We start from the raw sequence: 21,641 nt of genomic DNA, 5'->3' as shown, positions 1-21,641 counted from the left end.
TGGGTTTTGTCTTGGATTGTGAGTGAGCTCAGGGTTCACTCCAGGGTCTGTGCTCAGGGTTGAACATCACTCCTGGTGGTGTTCAACAGATCCTACTTGCTGCCAGGGATTGAACCCAGGTGGACAGCATGCACAGCAAGTACTCTGCCTGCTGTACTATCGCTCCGGCCCCGGAAGTGCACATTGCTAGGCCTTATCCCCAAGCTACTAATTTCCAAACTCCAGTGCAGATATACTAGCGGGCATCCAGTTGATGATACCAGGACACAAGGAAGTTTGAGAACTGGCCGAATTACAGTGGTAACTCCAAGTTACTACAGTCTGTCTCCAGCAGGTGGCGATCTTCACAGCGTGTTTCAGGTCCTCTGTAATAACGCATAAAGGGTGTTGGGAGGTTCCTCTCAGGATGGGAAATGCGTGATGAGAGTAGACTATAGACCGAACAAGATTGCCACTCAATGTCTCTTTTGCAAACCACAGCACTCAAAAGGAGACAGATAACAAAAGAGAATGCCCTGCCACAAAGGTAGGGTGGGATGGGGGGTTGGGGGGTGGGAGGGATACTGGGATCCGTGGTGGTGGAGAATGGGCACTGGTGGAGGGATGGGTATTCGATCATTGTATAACTGAAACCCAAGCACAAAAATTTGTAAGTCTACAAGTGTACCTCATGGTGTTTCACTAATAAAAATTTTTAAAAAAAAAAGAAGAAAGGGAACTTGGAACGCTGGTGGAGAGAAGTTGACACTAGCAGGATCAGAGATGGAACACTGTATGCCAAAAACACAATGATGAATCATATTGTAACTCATTGTGCTTTAATAAAATTTACAACAAATTTTTTAAAAAATCAGCCAGAGTGATAGTACAATGGGTAGGTTGTTTGCCCTGGGTTCAATTCCCAATATCCCATATGGTCTACTGTGCATCACCAGGCATAATTCCTGAGTTCAGAGCCAAGAGTAACCCCTGATCATTGCCGGGTATGGCCCAAAAGGAGAAAAAATATATATAGCAAATGGATGGTAGACATGTAGCAGACTTCTTTGATCCTCACTGTATTATTCATTTCTAAAGTGAGAAGGCAGGTTTCTCCATCTTTCTCTGACTCCCGAAATTATCTCACATTTTAATGTTTCAAAATGTATGTTAAATAACTATAATTAAACATCTTTGAGGGTGGGATGGGCCCTATCCTGCTGTGCTCAGGACTTACTCCTGGCTCTGTGCTCAGGGATCACTCCTGGTGGTGCCCAGGGGAGCCTATAGGGTGTCAGGAGACACGATGGTTCTCATTTAACCTTGCAACAAGTGGGAAGGTATGTCCTCCCTGTGCCTCCCTAACAGAGGTCATTTATTTCTTAAGTTCTGCCTTATTTTTACCTCTCTTGTCCTCCTTTGTAATGTCCTCACGTAGATTCCATATACCAATTTCACTGTCACTGTCACTGTCCTCCCGTTGTTAGTCGATTTGCTCGAGCGGGCCCAGTAACGTCTCCATTGGAGACATTGTTGTTACTGTGTTTGGCATATGGAATACATCACGGGGAGCTTGCCAGGCTCTGCCGTGCGGGCCAGATACTCTCAGCAGCTTGCCAGGCTCTCCGAGAGGGGCGGAGGAATCGAACTAAGGTTGGCCATGTTGGCTGCGTGCAAGGCAAACGCCCTACCACTGTGCTATCGCTCCAGTCCAATATACCAATTTACCTTTCTTTTATTCCTCCTTTTATATTCCTGACGAGATCATCAGTAGAGTACCTATTACAGGGCCTGTCATATTAGAGACACTCAAGCATGCTCTTCTTCCCCATCCTCATTTGCTTTCTTTCATCCACTAAAAAAAATACAGGTCCAGTCCACTTCTCAGTACTGGACACAAAGTTGATCAGAAAAGGAGCTTAACAGCTGGGATAGAGAAAGGATCACTAAGTCAATGATGGTTGGAGAGATCTCTTGGAAGGGGAGATGTGTGCTGAAAATAGATAAAGGACCAAACATGATGGCGTCTCATTATCTGTATTGCAAATCATAATACCCATAAGTAGAGAGAGAGTAAGAGGGAAATTGTCTGCCACAGAGGCAGGGGGAAAGGGGGAAACGTGGGGGACACTGGTGGTAGAAAATGTGCACTGGTGGAGGGATGGATGTTTGATCATTGAATGACTGAAACTCAAACATGGAAGTTTTGTAACTGCAGCTCACAGTGATTCAATTTTAAAAAGGAGAGGCTCAGATAGAGAAGGGAGCACTAAATAAAGGGTGCTGGGGGGATCCTCCCAGGATGGGAGATGCATGCTGAAACTAGACTGTAGACCAAACATGATTGCCACTCAATGCCTCTTTTGCAGACCACAACACCCAAAAAAAGAGAGAGAACAAAAGGGAATGCCCTGCCACAGAGGCTAGGTGGGATGGGGGGGATGAGGTGGGTGGGAGGGATACTGGGATCAGTAGTGTTGGAGAATGGGCACTGGTGGAGGGATGGGTACTCGATCATTATATAATCGAAACCCAAGCACAAAAATTTGTAAGCCTACGACTGTACCCCATGGTGTTTCACTAATAAAAATTTTAAAAAATAAAAAAAAAGGAGAGGCTAAGAATATCCCTTCTTTTTTACAACAGAATGTCACCAACAGGGGGAAAAAAGATACATAATACACAACTTCATTATATTTATTTATTTTTAATTTTTTGGGGGGCCACACCCGAGCCTGGCAATGTTCAGGGGCTCCATCTGGCTCTGCACTCAGAAATTACTCCTGATGGTGCTTGGAGGACCATATGGAATGCCAGGGATCCAACCAACCCAGCTGGGAACCTGGGTCAGCCACATGCGTGGCACGTGCTTGCTCTCCCCATAAAGGTGCTGGGGGTGGGCGGGGAGACCATGTGGAAATAAGGGCGGTTCTGGCAGAGCAGTCAAGAGGACTGGGTTAGTGGAAGGAAGGGCAGTGAGATGAGTGGCCTGCGACGCAGCAGGGGAGCCAAATTACAAGAGCCCGATATAGGTTGTGGCAGGAGATTTGAGTTTGACGCACACAGAAAGAGAGACCCTGAGCAGAGAAGGAGCATCGGACCCGGCTTACAGAGAGTCACCAGGGTTGCTGCACTGAGGACAGAGAACAGTGGCAGGGAAACAAATGAGGAGGCCACAGGGCCACAGACGGGAGGAGAGACGTGGTTGGGTGCTTGACTGATCTGAAGGTAAAATCAATGGGAGTTCCCAACGGTTTAGGGGGTGCCGTATCAGAAACATGAAGAATGACTTGAACAGTGAAGTGAGGTAGAAAACAAAAATGACAAACACCAGATAATCTCACTCACACGCGTGAAAAAAACAGAACTGGGTGGGGAGGGGGGGGTCCTATTGGAAACAAGCCCTGAGATACAGTCAACAGAACTGTGACAGAAGGGTGCTGGAGGGTGAGAGGGGGGACCTTGGGAAAATAAGGGGGGTTTCTGGCATATGATGGGGGGCACAGTGTAACAGAACCATGGGGATGAAATAACAATCATGTTACTATCATAAAATATTTAAACAAATCACGATCACGATCACGACCATCCTGTTGTTCGTCGATTGCCTCAAGTAGGCCCCAGTAACGTCTCCTTCATCCTAGCCCTGAGATTTTTTAAAATGTGCCATATTCAAGGCTCTTTCAAGGTTAGGAGAATAAGACCCATCATTGTTACTGGTATTTGGCATATTGGGTACGCCACGGGGAGTTTGCCAGACTGCCGTGTGGGCAGGTTACATTCGGTAGCCTGCCAGGTTGTCCAAAGTAAGGATAAGATAAGAAGATCTTATTATCTCATTTAAACAAATAACAAAAAAAATATTTTTTTTTTACTTTAGAGCCACATCCAACAGTGCTCAGGGTTTACTCCTGCCTCTGTGCTCAGGGATCACTCCTGGCAGAACTCAGGGAATTTCATGGGGTTCTGGGGATTGAATCTGCATTGACACATGCAAGGCAAGTGTCCTACCCGCTGATCTATCTCCCCAACATCCCAAATTTTTCTAATTTTTTTAATAAAAACTTTTCAAAGGACACTGATGAAGGCTCTTGGGCACTTAACCAGTGGTGAAGATGCAGTAACTACACTTAACATGAGCATCAATACTGTCATAACCATTTTACCTAAACTACAATCATATTTGTTTAATTTTAAAGAAAACAATTACTTTAAGAACTCTGACAGGAACTTGTAATAATCCCTCAAAATTGGGAGAAAATCTACAAGTAGGATAAGTATATTATTGAATCTACAAGTAGAGTAAGTATATTATTGAGAAAGGGGAGCAAGTAGGAATGTAGACATTTAGAATTTTGGTAATCTACTCTATTTCTGGGCTAAAATGATAGCACAGTGGGTAGGGCGTTTGCCTTGCAAGCGGTCAACATGACCGACCCGAGTTCAATTCCTCCGTCCCTCTCGGGGATCCTGGCAAGCTACTGAGACTATCTTGCCTGCCAGGCAAACTACCCATGATGTCTTCGATATGCCAAACACAGTAACAACTGTCACAATGGAGACATTACTGGGCCCACTGGAGCAAACTGATGAACAATGGAAGGACAGTGACAGTGACTGTTTCTGACTAGTGGTGGAAGGAGCACACAGACTGATCTGCCTGGAGTCCCAGAAAGAGCTGTGGGCTTGAGACATAAATTGGGATTTACCAGTATGTACAGCAAATGAACCATCTCACTGAACAAAATGCAAACAAAGGCTGAGCAAGATAAGCCCAGAGCCATTCCAGTGTTCGAAGCCTAAGGATATGGGCTGGGAAAGGAGACGATCACACAGCGGTAATGTGTTTGCCTGGCATGTGACTAAGCCTGGTTTGGAATTCCTGCACCCTCAATTGTCCCCTGAGCGCTGAATCAGAAGGAAGTCCTGAGCACTGCTGGGTGTGCCTCCAGCCCCTCCCCCTAACATAAACATAAAATAAATGTGTCTGAAAAGAAGTGAAAACTAAGAAAGAAAACACTAGAGACTGAGATATATGTCAAGGCAGCAAACTGAAGACAAGGATAGTAAAACTCCTCAGTCAGCCTGGTCGGCTTCCCTGGAATGAAAGCTCTCCTCTCCACTTGCTTTCAACACATTGTCTGTGATCTACTGCTCTGACTCTGCTCCCTTCCTACTAGTAGTTTTAAGCCCATCTCTTAACATCAGAGTCATAAAAATAATAGACACTGAAAGTATAATAAGGTCAAAATACATGTGAACACAGTGAAAAGTCTTCTCCTCGCTTTTATTGAAACAAACTAAATAAAACCCCCATGTTTAATTAAATTCACCTACTTGAAAAAAGCGATCAGCAGGTTCACCATGATGATGTACTGCACGAAGAGGTAGACGGCTTGGAGGAACGGAGTCAGGAAAGAACCAGGAGGGCAAGATGGCTTGCTTGAACAAACTAGATAAAAATTGAAAAGAATGCGTGAAAAGATCAGTTGGATGATATTACTCAATACACGTTGAAGACATTCACTTAGAATCTAACAAACTTCTAACGGGTTTTAAAATCCAGGGAGGATTGTGGGTTTTGTTTCTTCTTTTACTCTGCATATCCACAGAGTCTGATTTCTGCCTGGTGGCAAAATCCTCTTACGCACCATCTATATCTGCAGCATAGACTTCTCCGTACATCATCCAGTAGGGTTCAAACACAATATCTCGAGCGAGGCTCCAAGAGGGAGGTTCCTTAGGGGACAGGATGGCCTTGCGCGCCACACCAAAACTCAGCAGGACGATGGCCATGATGATCACAATATAGAACATGTTGGCGGTCTGCAAAACAGCACAGCACATTCAGAATTTCACCTATACTTGAACCTTTAGTTAAATAATCCTTGCCATTGAAGCATCTCTGGCAAAAACCAGACTGTCTAGCCAGTCCCCAGCATGTGCATGTTCATGACTAGTTGCATTTCCTTCGACTGAACTATTTCGGCAGAGTCTCCTGCCCCCGCGCCTGGCTGTCCTTGCCCGGGGCCCTTGGAGGGGAGCGAGTTGAGTTTCCCTCCCTGCCCTGACCAGGGCTCCAGCAGCCGAAGACCTCCAGAACCAGCCACCACCATGCTGAGACCACTCTCCACACACATGAAGGTACCGGCAGAGGAACAAAGGCATGCGGGTCCCGGGGCTGAGATCTCCAAGCCTGCTCGGATCGGGGCTGAGCATCCTCCACCCAGATCCTCCATCTTCCAGTAGGCAGGGGTCACACCCACCAACTGACCCCCTGGCGCTGTGTAATCCCATCAACGGCCAAGACTCAGAAACTATAAAACCCAGCTCCCGGAAGAGAACAGTGCAAAGTCTCCTGCCCCTGCGCCTGGCTGTCCTCGCCGGGGCCCCTTGGAGGGGAACGGGTTGAGTTTCCCTCCCTGCCCTGACCAGGGCTCCGATGCAGTGTGTATTCGATGATATGTCGTCAAAGGAACAGCACAGATAAAGGAAGGAGTAGAGAATCTGTGCTTCTTTCTTTAAGTAGCAGGAAATATGGGGGTGGAGAGATAGTACAACTGGCAAGGTGCTTGTCTTGCATATAGCCCACCTAAGTTCTATCCCCAGCATCCCGTATGGTACCTCCAGCACTTCCGGGAGTGATTCCTGAGTGTACAGCCAGGAGTAACCCCTGAGCATCACCTGGTGTGCCATCCTCCCCCAAACAATAGAATAAAGAAGTGAGTGGAACCCAAGGCCAACAGCAGAGTGGTTAGTGTACAAGGCCTGGCATGTGTATGAACCTAGGTTTGATTCCTGGGCAGGTACAGCTCCAGAATCCCCTGGGAATCCCCAGCACTGCCTGGGGGATACAGGTATCCCTCACACTGCAGGACCCAAACAGTATCTTATCTTCAGGTTCTTGTGCTGAAGTGAGAGCCAAGTTGACCAAGAATCTCTGACGGAGCCCCCACCCCACCCCCCGGCCTTCTTCCTGAACACTGCTTGAGAACACTCGTCCCCAAATAAAGAAATGTGAAAAGTTTTCCATTTTCTTATATCCAACCCTTCATCAACTGGACTAGAAGGTAGGGAGAAAAGGGCAGGGGGAGGGGTAATTAAAATTTGACAGATGGCTTCTTATTCCCAGGGCTATCTTCAGCAAATCTATTAGTCTCAGAAGAAGTTGATCACACCAGTTTCGTGTCACTTACTAAATGCATTATCTGTGCAACCATTTATTATCTGCTCAATCCTCACCTCTGAAGATTCTATGAATGTCTGTACATCCCTTATCTTTCTCCATGAGGCAGAAGCTTGCAGCAACCTAATCTAGCCAATGTCCTGAGAAGTAAGACTGAGTGACTTCCTGTTCTTAAAAGCAACTGGAATCTCTCCATCCCTTTCCTTGTCATAGGAGATCTTGAAAACTATATATTGACTTGGTGACGTTACAGATGGAAGGAATCTGGGTCTTCGAGTCGCTGGGTTAAGGACAGTCCCCATGATCACACACTAATCTTTGCATTGGAGAGAAATAAAATCTGTGCTAATTGACTGAGATATGTGGGTTACCTTAGCAGAGACTATTAAATTGATAACAATGTAATCAACACCAGAGATAACATTATTAGTCTAAAGAATGTAACCAATGCTCATCATCAGAGACCTGGGGTCTTTTCCTTTTCTGTACTCCTCCTTTGTTTCATCAATACCCATTTTTTTCTGAATAACTCATCCCCTGCCAGTCAGTGAGCATTCCAAAAGGAAAAGCAAAGAAGATTGTGAGGAACTGTATTTCACAAAGTACAGATCTTGGGTCATTGTGCAAAGCCAGATGGACAATACACTGTAAACTCAACAATACACTGTAAACTCAACAAACAGAGCTAGGTGATCCGAACTTAAATCCTAGGTTCGTTGCTAGTGCCCATGGGAAATTTAGTACTTACCCTCCATTACCTGTATATAAATTATGGATAATAATAATAATAATTATGTGCTAATATACCCAAAGTTCTTAGAACTAACTATGCCCCACTTTAAGCATTATTTGAGAGTTGGCTGAGTGGCAGATCAAGAAAGTAGGGGAGATAAAGCTATAACTCAGTAGTTGAGCAGAAAATATTCTTGTTGACTTTACACACATCTGGTCCACAGGAATTACTCTGCTCAGACTCATCAATCAATAACATCCTATCGTCTGGCTTTAATCAAAAGTTAAACTAATAAACTACTTAGTATGTTATGCAAGAACTTCATCAAACTTAAGTTTGTGGCTATAAGGAAAGTAGCGAGATGATCTTTCTCTCTGTTTTTCCAGAAATAACTCTAGCAGTTAAACTATGAGATGTGAACCACAAACTCAGGTAAACCCACCTAAAAAAGAGCCAGACTCCGACAGCAGATTACTCACCATTTTGGCAATCATGGTCACATATGGGCCTGCATGCTGATTGACAGCAAAGAAATCCAGAAGGCGTGAGAACCAGAATATGATATCTATGCAGTAGATGAGTCTTCCTGCTGTGTGGAAAGGAGGATCCCCCCAGCGGAGGCCAAAACCAACTGAAAACAGGCCAATGGCCACAGTTTCCATTAGGTTCCAATACTCACTAATCCATACCTTCACCTTTTGAGTTAATTTCCCTGGTTCTGAAATACAAACCTAAAAGGAGAAAGGAGACTTGAAAACCAGGTAGAACTCAAGTCTCATCAATCAGACCTTCAGTACAGTAACCATTCACTTGGAGAATAATTTGAATTCTGCAAAAGCTTACATCACAGCGGCATTTCAGAGACACATACAGGGAATAAATTATTTAGACAATCCTCTAAATATTTTAACATCAGTGTTACTTTTAGATAGATTTTTTTAAAAATCAAAAACATAAATTATTTTCCTAGCTTTTATTAACCCTAAACTTAACACCAGGAAACCAGCAAGATGTTTTAAAGCTAATATTGCAACAAATCTGTTTAGTAATAATTACCTTTCCCGACATACAGTTGGGTGGAAAGGAGAGTAGTTTGAAGATAAGGAACTCTGTCATCTAGTCCCGAACCTAATATTTAGTGACCTGCTGCCAAATTACAAACAATAAGACTAGAGCTATAGTACAGTGGGTGGGGCATTTGCCTTGTACATGGCCTACCCAGGTTTGATCTCTGGCATCCCATATGGTCCTGTAAGGACCGCCAGGAGTAATCCCTGGGTGTAGAGCCAGGAACAACCCCAGAGTATTGCCAGGCATGGCCCCCAAACAAAAAATAAATTACAAATTTCAAAGAATGTGAAATTAGAACTCACAATTTTAAGAAGTTGAACTTGCACCTAAGGATCAGATATGCTGAAATGTAAAAATGTCAATGCATTCCCAGCAAAGTAACAAAAAATGGTAAAATTCAGGTAACATTTTTCTTCTCAGTTGTTTTATATAATCTATACACTTGTGATTAGCAGGCAATGTAGGTTCAATTACTAAGAATGTATCTATTTGGTATATGATGTTGGTTTACTGGCTCCATAAAATATTTCTGTCAGTGCACAGGCATAGAGTTAAATAGACACACATTATACCTAAGGCAGACTGAGACTATGAATCCAGTTTTAACTTCATAGGGAGGCTAACTTTTCTTAAAGAACTCATAGCAAACTAGAAATATAATTTTTGTTGTTTGGTGCTCTGGATTACTTGTCATAGAAGGATTTTCAACTTGAATTTTCAAAGGTAAGTTTAGTATAATCTTTCAACAGCTATTTATGTATTGTTAACATACTGCACTACTTTGGTCATTTGCATGCTACTCTGTGAAAGAAAACTGCAAGAAATGCTAGTTTAGAAAAATCAATCTCCTAAAACAAAAACCACTTTTGGGAAACCAAGTAGTTGATGGGTCTAATAACAACCAGATAACATCACTTAGTACAAGCTGAGATATTTTCTTTGAAGATAAATTGTTGAAAGAGCAGCAGCCTACAGAAAGTATTTTATAAGGAAAAGGATGAGACCAGAAATTTCTCCCTGTTTACTCTTCCCGTAACAAGGAAGTTGAGATCACTTCATCTCTCTCATTTCCACCTTGGACCTATTCATTTTGAACATCACCAGCATCCAGAACAATTCTATCAGGGATGTGTAGAAGACCAAACAGATGGAGTAACTCACCTCCCTGACTTTCTCAATGGCATTGGTGAAGATGTAAATAATAACAAGCCACTCTTGCGTGCTGGGCTGGGGCTGCATCTCTACCAACACAGTGTAGGTGAAGAGCATGAGGAATGCCAAATATGCCATCTGTGAAGGGGACACACATTCCCTGGATTTGAGTGAGTGAACATAATGGATGATGTCTAATAGACAGACGGAGTCAAGCAAACACCACACACACACACACACACACACACACACACACACACACACACATGCATGAACTTCATGATGGTAGCATGAAAATATCATTGGTATTGTCCTCTGACTACTGATGACTTAATGACGAGGACAATATAAACATTCAAGGTTTTTGAATCTAGGAGTTAGCAACAAACAGGAAAATCACTGTCTTCACCTGGAAAGGAGCACTGTCTTATTCTGTTGACTACTGACTTGAATTTCCAGAACTCTGGATATTCTAGGATTGATAATGTCAGGCTATCAGCAAACTATGAGGAACCACTCACCTTCCCTTGCATTGAAACATAGAAAACATGTCAAGTAAACCAAAGGGGCCATGTCATTAGATACCTAATAAATCAAGGGATGTTCTGCTACTACTAAGATCTTTTTATTATGTTGACTGAAATAGTTCTAGTTAATGGAAAAGTAATGTTGGGCTTAGCTTTGTAATTAAAAACTACTTGTCAATGTTTTTATCATCAAAACTCAGCACTCTGCTTGACTCACTGGAGATGTTTCAATCTATGGATGTTAATTACTGTAGTTATTAAACCTAAATTTCCAGTCTCTTTAAAGAACTAAAACACAGTAAACACATACGAGCACATGATAATATCTTTGTAATGTTGTCTAATGTTCTTATCTTAGATAAATTCCCAGACATGAAAATGCCAGACACACATATTTAAAACCCTGATACATGTGCTAAATTGCCCACCAGGAAGGCTTCACGATCAGCAAAAGTGCAAACAACAGCATAATACTTTTAAAAACTTCACAGATAAGACGCAGGGCCAATTGTAGGTAAAATCCCAGGTCAGTACAGAGAAAAACTGTGTATGCTTTTTCATGCTCACAAGACATAATTTAAAGAAATGTGTTCTATTCAGTAGTCGTATTGGTTTCAAAGTGGCCAGACTTTGGAGCGATAGTAGAGCGAGTAGGGTGTTCGCCTTGCATGCTTGTCGACCCAGGTTCCAACCCCGGCATCCAGTATGGTCCTCCAGCACCACCAGGAGTAATTCCTGAATGCAGAGCCAGCAGTAACTCCTGAGCATCACTGGGGATGACCCAAAAAGAAAATAAAAATCAAAGCGGCCAGACTTTGGATCTTGGTGATAACTGTCACTGTCACTGTCCTCCCGTTGTTCATCGATTTGCTCGAGCGGGCCCAGTCACATCTCCATTGTGACAATTGTTACTGTGTTTGGCATATTGAATACGTCACAGGTAGCTTGCCAGGCTTTGCCGTGCAGGCAAGATACTCTCGGTAGCTTGCCGGGCTCTCCGAGAGGGGTATACTGTTTCTGATTATTTTTTATTATTTCTTTCCATTGTTAAAATATGATTCAAAAGTGTTCACTTTTTTTTCCTTTTATCATAACCTTCTAACAGGGCACTCACTAAAGCACATGGCCATAACAGAGCTATATAGAAACCAAGTGAAATGGAATATTTACCAAAAAATGGTGAAAATTCACCATTCTCATGGCTTAATTAATTAATTTTTGAAAAGAGATAAAGGTCATTCAGAGGTATGTACTTATTCAATAAATATATGAAATAGTGTGAGACTGGCCTCTATATGCATGCACTTCCTTTTCTTTTTCTTTTTTTTCCTTTTTTTGGGGGGGGTATCACTCACCCAGTGATGCTCAGCTATTACTCCTGGTGGTGCTCAAGGGATTATTAGGGGTGTTAGGAATCAAATCTTGGTTGGCTGCATGCTAGGCAAATGCCTATCTACTGTACTAACACTCCAGCCCAATATGTTTGCACTTTCACTAATGGGCACCACTAAAATCATAGCAACAACAGATTAGATCGATATAGCTTCATGGTCACACTTCTAATGTTCAGAAATACAAAATCATGTCACTGTCACTGTCCTCTAGCTGTTCATAGATTTTCTCGAGTGCGCCCAGTAACATCTCCATTGTGACACTTGTTACTGTGTTTGGCATATCAAATATGTCATGGGTATCTTGCCAGGCTTTGCCATGCGGGCAATATACTCTCAGTAGCTTGCCAGGCTCTCTGAGAGGGGCGAAGGAATCAAACCCAGGCCAGCTGGGTCGGTCGCGTGCAAGGCAAACGCCTTACCCGCTGTGCTATTACAAAATCATGATCACACAAAAACATATAATCATTAGAAGAATATTAATAATGTGAAAGCATGTAACCTATCACAAATTCAATTCAAACTACTCTTTATCTCTACTGTTAAGGTAAGGTAAGGTAAAGGCCCTCCCGTTGATCGTCGATTTGCTCGAGCGGGCCCAGTAACGTCTCCATTGGAGACTTTGTTGTTACTGTGTCTGGCATATCGAATACTCTCGGTAGCTTGCCGGACTCTCCGAGAGGGGCGGAGGAATCGAACTCGGGTCGGCCATGTTGGCCACTTGTAAGGCGAACGCCCTACCGCTGTGCTATCCATTTGATATCTGTTCATACAATTCAAACTAATGTTCTTATTCGCCTCCATATATGTATATATGAGCTATGAAGATGAAACAGACACTTTTTTCTATATTACATGATTCCCACAAACTTTTTTTTTTTGCTTTTTGGGTCACACCTGGCAATGCACAGGGGTTACTCCTGGCTCTGCACTCAGGAATTACCCCTGGCAGTGCTCAGGGGTCCATATAGGATGCTGGGAATTGAACCTGGGTCGGCCACGTGCAAGGCAAACAGCTTACCCACTGTGCTATTGCTCCACCCCCGATTCCTACAAACTTTTTAAAAATCAATTCAACTGCTGTTTTCTTTGCCTGAGACAGAAGAAGTTTTCACTAGATTTTTTTATAGCACATTTTATCACAAGTTGGCAAATGAAACATATTACTAAAAAGATTATCTTTAGCTTATAATTACCACGAATACAATATATGACCATAACAATGAGACCAACCGTATAAAACCAAAACTTGACAATAGGCGCATTGTAGAACTCATAGACTTTCCTGGTCCATGGAAGCCTTTTGGGCCCATTTTTCAAATCGAAATGCTGATTTTCATCTAGTTTCTCATCAGGTCCCCTTTCCAAATCACAGTCTTTCTGTAAAATAAATAATTACCTATTGTCAGGGGCTTACAAAAATAATAGATATTTTCAATTATCCTAAAAACATAATACATGGAAATAGAATAAATATCTTAGAAATTAAGCAGCCACCTGAAAAATTACACTCTTAACATTGAAAGTAAATAAAATTACACGTATTGTATAAATTTTGGACAGGTTAAAAATACAGGATTGGGATGGAGTGACAGTACAGAGGATAGGGTGCTTGCCTTGCATGCAGCCAACCCAGATTCAATCCCTGGCATCCCATATGGTTCCCTTTGCACCACCAAAAGTAATTACTGAATGCAGAGCCAGGACTAACCCCTAAACATCACCAAGTGTGGCCCATAAACAAACAAAATCCACAGGATATTTCGGAAATGCAAGACAAGTTTCCAATAATCAAAGTTAGCCAAATAAAAAGAAATTAAAGAATTTTAATATAGTTCTTGTGCCTGCTGTCGAATCTTTTATCAACAATTTTGCAACTTAAAGATGTTCATAAAATTCTCGTGAAATTAACAGCAGGTGGCATAATTATTTGAGGATACATCTTTTCCATGTCATAGAGAAGTCAGAAACAGGATTCATCAAAAGATTCAGGTTTTGATAGCATCTCTATGGATTTGCAACAAAGATCTGTTAGCAGGAGTTCCTGGTCTTGCTGAGTTTTCTATTGTTCCTTGAGCTTTCTATAATTATTTGCGATGGCTTGACTAACATGCATTTTTCTAGAGAAAACATATTCATCTTTCAACAATTTCTCAAAAATTATGTGTCAACCCATAAGTCTTACAGGTAATGAGCAATGAGAAGCCATATAGTGGGCAAGTATTTGTGTGAACATGACTACACAGTGTCCCTAGATAAGAGCCTTTAAAAAGAAACTTTAGGGGCTGGAGCAATAGCACAGCGGGGAGGGCGTTTGCCTTGCATGCGGACAACCTGGGTTCTATTCCCAGCATCCCATATGGTCCCCTGAGCACCGCCAGGGGTAATTCCTGAGTGCAGACCCAGGAGTAACCCCTGTGCATCGCCAGGTGGGGAACATAAAGTAACAAAATGGGAGACTAACACCCAGGAGTGGCCGAGATTAGTACCAGGAATTTTGCTCCATGACTTGGAGGCCAGCCACATGTGCTAGGGGAAAAAGAAGCTCAGATAGAGAAGGGAGTGCCAAATAAAGGGTGTTGGGAGGATCCTCCCAGGATGGGAGAAGCATGTGGAAAGTAGACTATAGACCAAACATGATTGCCACTCAATGCCTATTTTGCAAACCACAACACCCAAGAGGAGAGAGAGAACAAAAGGGAATGCCCTGCCAGAGTCAGGGTGGGATGGGGGGGCGGGGGTGGGGGGTGGGAGGGATGCTGGGACCCGTGGTGGTGGATGATGGGCGCTGGTGGAGGGATGGGTACTTGATCATTGTATAACTGAAACCCAAGCACAAAAATTTGTAAGTCTATCACTGTACATCATGGTGTTTCACTAATAAAAAATAAAATAAATAACAAAAAAAGCAAAAAAAAGAAAAAAGAAACTTTAGGCTGCCATAGAGGCAGGAGTGGGGGATGGGGGAGGGCAGGGGCGGGGAGAGACTGGTGACATTGGTGGTGGGAAATGTATAGTGGTGGAGGGATGGATGGTGTTGGAACATTGTATGACTGAAACCCAATCATAAAAGTTTTGTAACTATCTCATAGTGACTGAATTAAAACAAACAAATGCTATAAACAGTTCAATAATTAAAATAAAATAAAAAGAAACTATAATGTTAGAAGTTCTATACATAGATGAAGTATTAGTACACAACAATGCAAATACACATAATGCCACTGAACTCTACACCGAAGCAAATAAAAGCTGCAAAATTTATTTTATATTTTTTGCCACAATAAAAGATCTAGTTCTGTCAAGAAAAAAAAAAAGAAGAAGAAAGAAACTTTAGGCTGGGGAGAGAGCCCAAATTTTTGGAGCAGGCTTTGCTTGCGAGCAGCTTAGAGTTTGACCTCTGACACTCCAGTCACTGGTTGTTGCCCTGGTGGACCAAACATCACCAGATGCCAGGACTGAATCTGAATCTTCTGGCCCTGTTCACCAAGTGTCTTACCCGGAGTTTCCCCCAGGCCTCTTACAAACTGCTCAGGAGTTGCTTTCCCACAAAAGGGAACTTTTTGTTTTGTTTTCTTTCCTCTTTTGTACAGTGGGTAAGACATTTGCCTTACACGCTGCCGACCAGGCCGACCTGGGTTCAATTCCTCCACCCCTCCCGGAGAGCCCGACAAGCTACCGAGAGTATCTCACCTGCACAGCAAATCCTGGCAAGCTCCCCGTGACATAGTCGATATGCCAAACACAGTAACAAGTGTCACAATGGAGACATTACTGGGCCTGCTCGAGCAAATTCATGAACAACAGGAGGACAGTGCTATGACAGTACTACTTCCTCTTTTGTATGTTTTAGGGTTTGGCGGAGGGGGTTGCATACCCAGTGGTTCTCAGGGCTTACTCTTGGTCCTGTGCTCAGGGATCACTCCTGGCTGGGCTTGGGTGAGACCATAGGTAGTGCCAGAGATTGAGCCTGGGCCAGTTGCATGCAAGTAAGTGCTTTACCTGGTGTACTATGGCTCCAGCCTGAACTTGTTAAAAAAAAAAAAAAAGAGGAGGAAAAGAAAGTCGAAGAGAAAAAAAAAAGCAGAAGAGAATTGAATTCTAGTTGCTTTTGAGAAGTGAAACTTAGGGATGGTAAAAAAGAAGTAGAAGACATGGCACCTTCTGTTATAGATGTCTGTGTGGCTTTAATTATTTTTTAATTTTTATTAGTGAGATACCACAAGGTACAGTTGTAGACTTACAAATTTTGTGCTGGGTTTCAATTATACAATGATCAAATACCCATCCCTCCACCAGTGCCCATTTCCCACCACCATGGATCCCAGTATCCCTCCCACCGCCCATCCCCCCATCCCACCCTGCCTCTGTGGCAGGGCATTCCCCTGTGTTCTCTCTCTCCTTTTGGATGTTGTGGTTTGCAAAAGAGGCATTGAGTGGCAATCATGTTTGGTCTATAGTCTATTTTCAGCAAGCTTCTCCCATCCTGGGAGGATACTCCCAACACCCTTTATTTGTACATACAAGTGGTACTACATGGAAAGTATCATGTTAAGCGAAATGAGTCAGAAAGAGAGGGATAAACATAGAAAGATTGCATTCATCTGGGGAACATAAAGTAACAAAATAGGAGACTAACACCCAAGAATGGCCGACATTAGTACCAGGAATTTTGCTCCATGGCTTGGAGGCCAACCACACATGCTAGGGGAAAAGGCAGCTCAGACAGAGAAGGGAGCACCAAATTTAATTTTTTTAAGGAAAATTTATTTTTGTAAGTTTTAAAAGCTAGTCTTCAAAGGGGCTTACGAGGCCACAGAAAAATCTGCTTTGTGTGCAGGAGGCCTGGGTTTGATTCCCTGGCTGTATGATCCCCTGAGCAGCAAACTTAGGGCAACAAGACATGAGTAGACGCCCAAGCACCACAGGGTGTGGCCCCCAAACCAATCAACCCAACAAACAAACTAACATTAAGATAAAAACAAAAGAATGTTCTCCAATGCCTCTCAGCCTAGTAAATTTTTTTCAACCAATCCACAAAAATCTCTTTCTAGTTGGATGTGCAAGATTAACAAAAATTTTTCAAACAAGAAAATATGGATTATTTTGCTTAAACTCTACATAAAATTGCAGGAAAATGTGATTTTTGAGGCCACACATGTAGATGGATTATCCCAGTGCCTGGAGGAAGCCCTGATTATCACTTGGGGTGGTCTAAAAATGAAACAAACAAAATACTTTTTCATTGCAATTTATCAACATGTTGAAAATTAAGCTGATCTTTCTCCTTAAGATCCTGCTCCTTTTTTTAGTTCCTTTAAGATGGCCTTATTTTGGCAGCTAGAATAGAGAAGGAATCCCTAAGTCATTGATGGTTGGAGGAATCATTCAGGATGGGAGATGTGTGCTGAAAGAAGATAAAGGACCAAATATGATAGCCTCTCAATATCTATATTTCAAACCATAATACCCAAAAGTAGAGAGAATGGGTGAAATTGCCTGCCATAGAGGCAAGGGGAAGGTTGGGAAGGAGGGGGAGATACTGGGGACATTCACTTGTATAACTTCTCATCCCGTTGATCATTGATTTGCTTGAGCGGGTGTCAGTAACATCTCCATTTGTCCCTGTTGCATGCTAGTGTAGCCCAATGGCATCTGCTTGCTCCTGGAGCACAAGAGCCTCAAACCGTTGATTCAGGGTCTTGAAGAAGTCTGACCATCTCATAGGCGGGCGGTCATGAGTCCTTGTGACGTCCCGTGGAATCCAATCGGTAACAGCTCTAGTCCAGGGGTCGTCTCTAAGTCGCATTACGTGTCCAGCCCATCTGATTTTCAACAACTTGGCAAAGAAGATAGCGTTCCTGATTCTTGATTGTCGACGGAGGTCAGAACTCCGGATTCCTTCCGGAGGTCAGAACTCCGGATTCCTTCTCTCGCTTGAGTGAAGCATGATACTCCAAGCATAGCTCTTTCGATTCCTCTTTGAGAGACCCAAATAGCGTTCTCATCCTGTTTTCGTAGGGCCCAGGTCTTTGAGGTGTATGTTAGCGCAGGAAGAATGATAGAGTTGAAAAGATGTGCCAGAGCTGGAGGTTCTTTATCCTCTTAACTTCTTTGATGCTCTTGAAGGAGCTCCACGCCGTTCTCTTCCTCCTGCGCAGCTCTGGTGCCAAGTCGTTCCTCATGTTGAGTTCTCGACCCAGATACACATAGCTGCTGTATTCGGAGATGTTCGTTCCATTGAGAGCAAATGGAACGTCAGGGACTAGTTCATTTTTCATGAACATTGTCTTGATGAGATTCAGCTGCAGTCCAACCTTTCCACACTCATGGCCGAAGTCGGCCATCATTTGTGCCGCTTGGCTAAAGTTTGGTGTTATTAGAACAATGTCATCAGCAAAGCAGAGGTGGTATAGTTGCCACCATCTATCTTCATTTCCATTCCTTCCCATTCCAGTCGTCGCATGATGTTCTCGAGGGTAGCACTGAAGACTTTTGGTGAAATGGTATCACCCTGCCAAACTGCTCTCTTTACGTCGATGATCACTTCCTTGTAGAATGGTGAGATCCTGGTGGTGAATCCTTAATACAGCTCACAGAGGGTCCTGATGTACTGAGTTTGAACACCCTGTTTGGCAGGGCTTTTATGGCCACTTCAATCTCAAAAGAATCAAAGACCTTTTTTATATCAATGAATGTTAGACAGAGCGTCATCTTGAACTCCCAAGAAACCTCAATGAGCTTGATCACCATGTGGATATGGTCAATCATGTGGAATCCTTTTCGGAACCCGGCTTGCTCGCATGGTTGTCCTTCATCTACTGGGGACATTGGTGGTGGAAAATGTGCACTGGCAGAGGGATGAGTATTTGATCACTGTATAACTAAAACTCAAACACGAAAGCTTTGTAATTGTTTCTCACAGTGATTTAATAAAAAAGAAAAGGATGGTCTTATTTTAATCTCTGCCATGTTTGTTACCTTCTTTTAGTACATTTTCCATTGTTAAACTTTACTTGCCTTTTCCCTTAAATTTTTGTTTTCGATGTGTGCCCACTTAGCCTCAGAGTTCACTGTCCTCCTATTGTTCATCGATTTGCTCGAGCGGATCCAGTAACATTGTGAGACTTGTTACCGTGTTTGACATATCAAATACATCACAGGTAGCTGGCCAGGCTTTGAAGCGATAGCACAGCAGGTAAGGCGTTTGCCTTGCAAGCAGCTGACGTGGCCAACCCCGGTTCAATTTCTCCGCCCCTCTCAGAGATCCCGACAAGCTACCGAGAGTATCTCGTGCGCACGGCAAAGCCTGGCAAGCTCCCCATGACATATTCAATATGCCAAAAACAATAACAATAAGTCTCACAATTTGTTGTGAGACATTATAGATGTCCACTCGGGCAAATCAATGAACAATAGGAGGACAGTGACAGTGACAGGTAACATGTGTGCTCACTGCTACTGGCACTATATAAAAGTCTTGGTGTTTCTCATTTGGATGGTTATGCTAATCTACACTCCTCCAATTTCCATCCTATCTTTTTGTCTTATATACTTGATTCAGAGTAGTTTTTTCCTAATATTTAGATCACCTTTCTATGTTGGGCATATACTCTCACGGGCTCTTACAGAATAAAAACCTTATCCATTGTTAGGTTATACAAGAATCTTTACTTAAAAGTTAAAAGTAGATAAAGGACCAAACGTGATAGCCTCTCAGTATCTATATTGCAAACCATAATGCCCAAAAGTAGAGAGAATGGGGGAAATTGCCTGCCATAGAGGCAGGAGGAAGGCTGGGAAGTAAGGGGGATAATGGGAACGTTGGTGGTGGAAAATGTGCACTGGTGGACATTTTAACTAAACTCTACTTTTCCATCAATGCCTACAAATAATCCTTCCTTGTGCATTCCCAAAAAATCACACCATTTGTTTTTATTTGACATGTATCTTGCATTTCATACTTCATTCCCTACTTAACTAAAACACTTCCATTCACATCCTCAACACTTCTATCCATATCCTCAAGTCACAACTCAAAAACCAGTTCAAAGATTATGTCATCAATCCCTAATCTTCACTTACTAATCCCTAGTTAAAACAATCCTCTCCTCCCCCCAATTAATGCATTGTATCATCCTGCTATAGCAGAAAGCTTATGTCACCAAAACACATACCTTTAGGTCAGGGATATATGTGTTCAAGCACAACTCTTGACTTGAATGCTATGAGGTTCAATGTTTGATTCCCAACAAGGCACAGCGGGTAGGGCGTTCGCCTTACAAGCGGCCAACATGGCCGACCCGAGTTCGATTCCTCCACCCCTCTCAAGAGAGCCCGGCAAGCTACCGAGAGTATTCGATATGCCAAACACAGTAACAACAAAGTCTCCAATGGAGACGTTACTGGGCCCGCTCGAGCAAATCGATGATCAACGGGAGGGCCTTTACCTTTTATATATTTATACATATATACATAATATGTACTTATATTATTTATATATATATGAAGTCAAATTTCAAAGGATTAATAGCTATAGAGATTAAAACTCATCATGGCAAAGATATTTTACTTGCAAAGTTATCTAACAGGCTAAGAAAAGGATGGAAAGAAGAAATATAGGGAAACAGGGAAGGAAGAGAGAAATACTTTCATATTCAAATAGCCCTAATAGTCCAAATATCTTACTGACCTGGCAGAGGTATTAACCATAACCAAAATCGATGCACAACAGATGACAGCCATAAAATCTAATTATAACAAATTGGTCCTTATTAGTTATGTATGTTTTAAAATAGTATAATAGCCCAGAAGTGCAGAAGCACATCAGACAAGGGAAGTGACTAAAGATGCCTCAATAAAGGATTAAAGAGCAGATAAGATGCTTAAAATACATCACAGCAAATTACTTGATAAGCAATGGTACAACTTAAGATATAAGAAGCAAAATACACAGTCACGGAGAGCATATTGCAAATTCTGCAGTGAAGATAATTAGGAAAAAGAAGTAGCTCAAATTACTAAGAGTAAACATTTGGGTATTCAGGTAAAATTATACATAGTTATTAGATGTAGCAAATGAAAATATTTTGGGCCATGGACATAGTACAGGGATGATGCCCTTTGCCTTGCATGCAGCCAACCCAGATTTGATCCCTAGCGCCACATATGGTCCCAAGGGCACTGCCAGGAGTGATTTTTTTAATAGAAAGTTAGATGAAAGCCCAAGCACCATCAGTGTGGCCCCAAAACAAAACCATAAATAAATAAATAGAATCTAAGACATGTGAATAGAAATATTGCAGATCAAGGCAAAATTTAAACCTGCATCTTCATAAAGAAGTGCTTCTTAAAATTTATGTTTTATTCCATAAATATTTTAAAGCATTCTTTACTATATCTATAGAGAATAATGTGTCTCTTTATTGTACCACTCAGAAAGGAACTTTAAGCAGCTATCTACATTAAAAGTCATTAATTTTGGCTTTATTGTAGAAACAGAATGTCTTTGCTTAATCATACAGTGAGCTACAAGATCATGCTGTTAAGACAGTTCAGGTTGTATGAAAAGAGAATTATGTCTGATAATTCAGAGGCATTTT

At 42.4% G+C, this 21,641-nt stretch overlaps 1 protein-coding gene across 1 annotated transcript in view; it reads right to left on the bottom strand.

Moving 5' to 3' along the window:
• Positions 1-21,641, bottom strand: part of TRPM6 (transient receptor potential cation channel subfamily M member 6) — a 140,926-nt gene that overhangs the window by 61,931 nt on the left and 57,354 nt on the right. Inside the window, exons 18-22 of the mRNA XM_056118745.1 lie at positions 13,273-13,419; positions 10,131-10,259; positions 8,378-8,629; positions 5,631-5,805; positions 5,317-5,431 (exon numbers count right to left, since the gene is read on the bottom strand). Of these exons, the coding sequence (XP_055974720.1) occupies positions 5,317-5,431; positions 5,631-5,805; positions 8,378-8,629; positions 10,131-10,259; positions 13,273-13,419 (818 nt within the window). The remainder of the gene's footprint in view (positions 1-5,316; positions 5,432-5,630; positions 5,806-8,377; positions 8,630-10,130; positions 10,260-13,272; positions 13,420-21,641) is intronic.

This window comes from Sorex fumeus, unplaced genomic scaffold, assembly GCF_029834395.1.
Source record: "Sorex fumeus unplaced genomic scaffold, SorFum_2.1 ptg000038l, whole genome shotgun sequence".
Taxonomy (NCBI): Eukaryota; Metazoa; Chordata; class Mammalia; order Eulipotyphla; family Soricidae; genus Sorex; species Sorex fumeus.
This window is presented reverse-complemented; position numbering and strand designations above follow the sequence as displayed.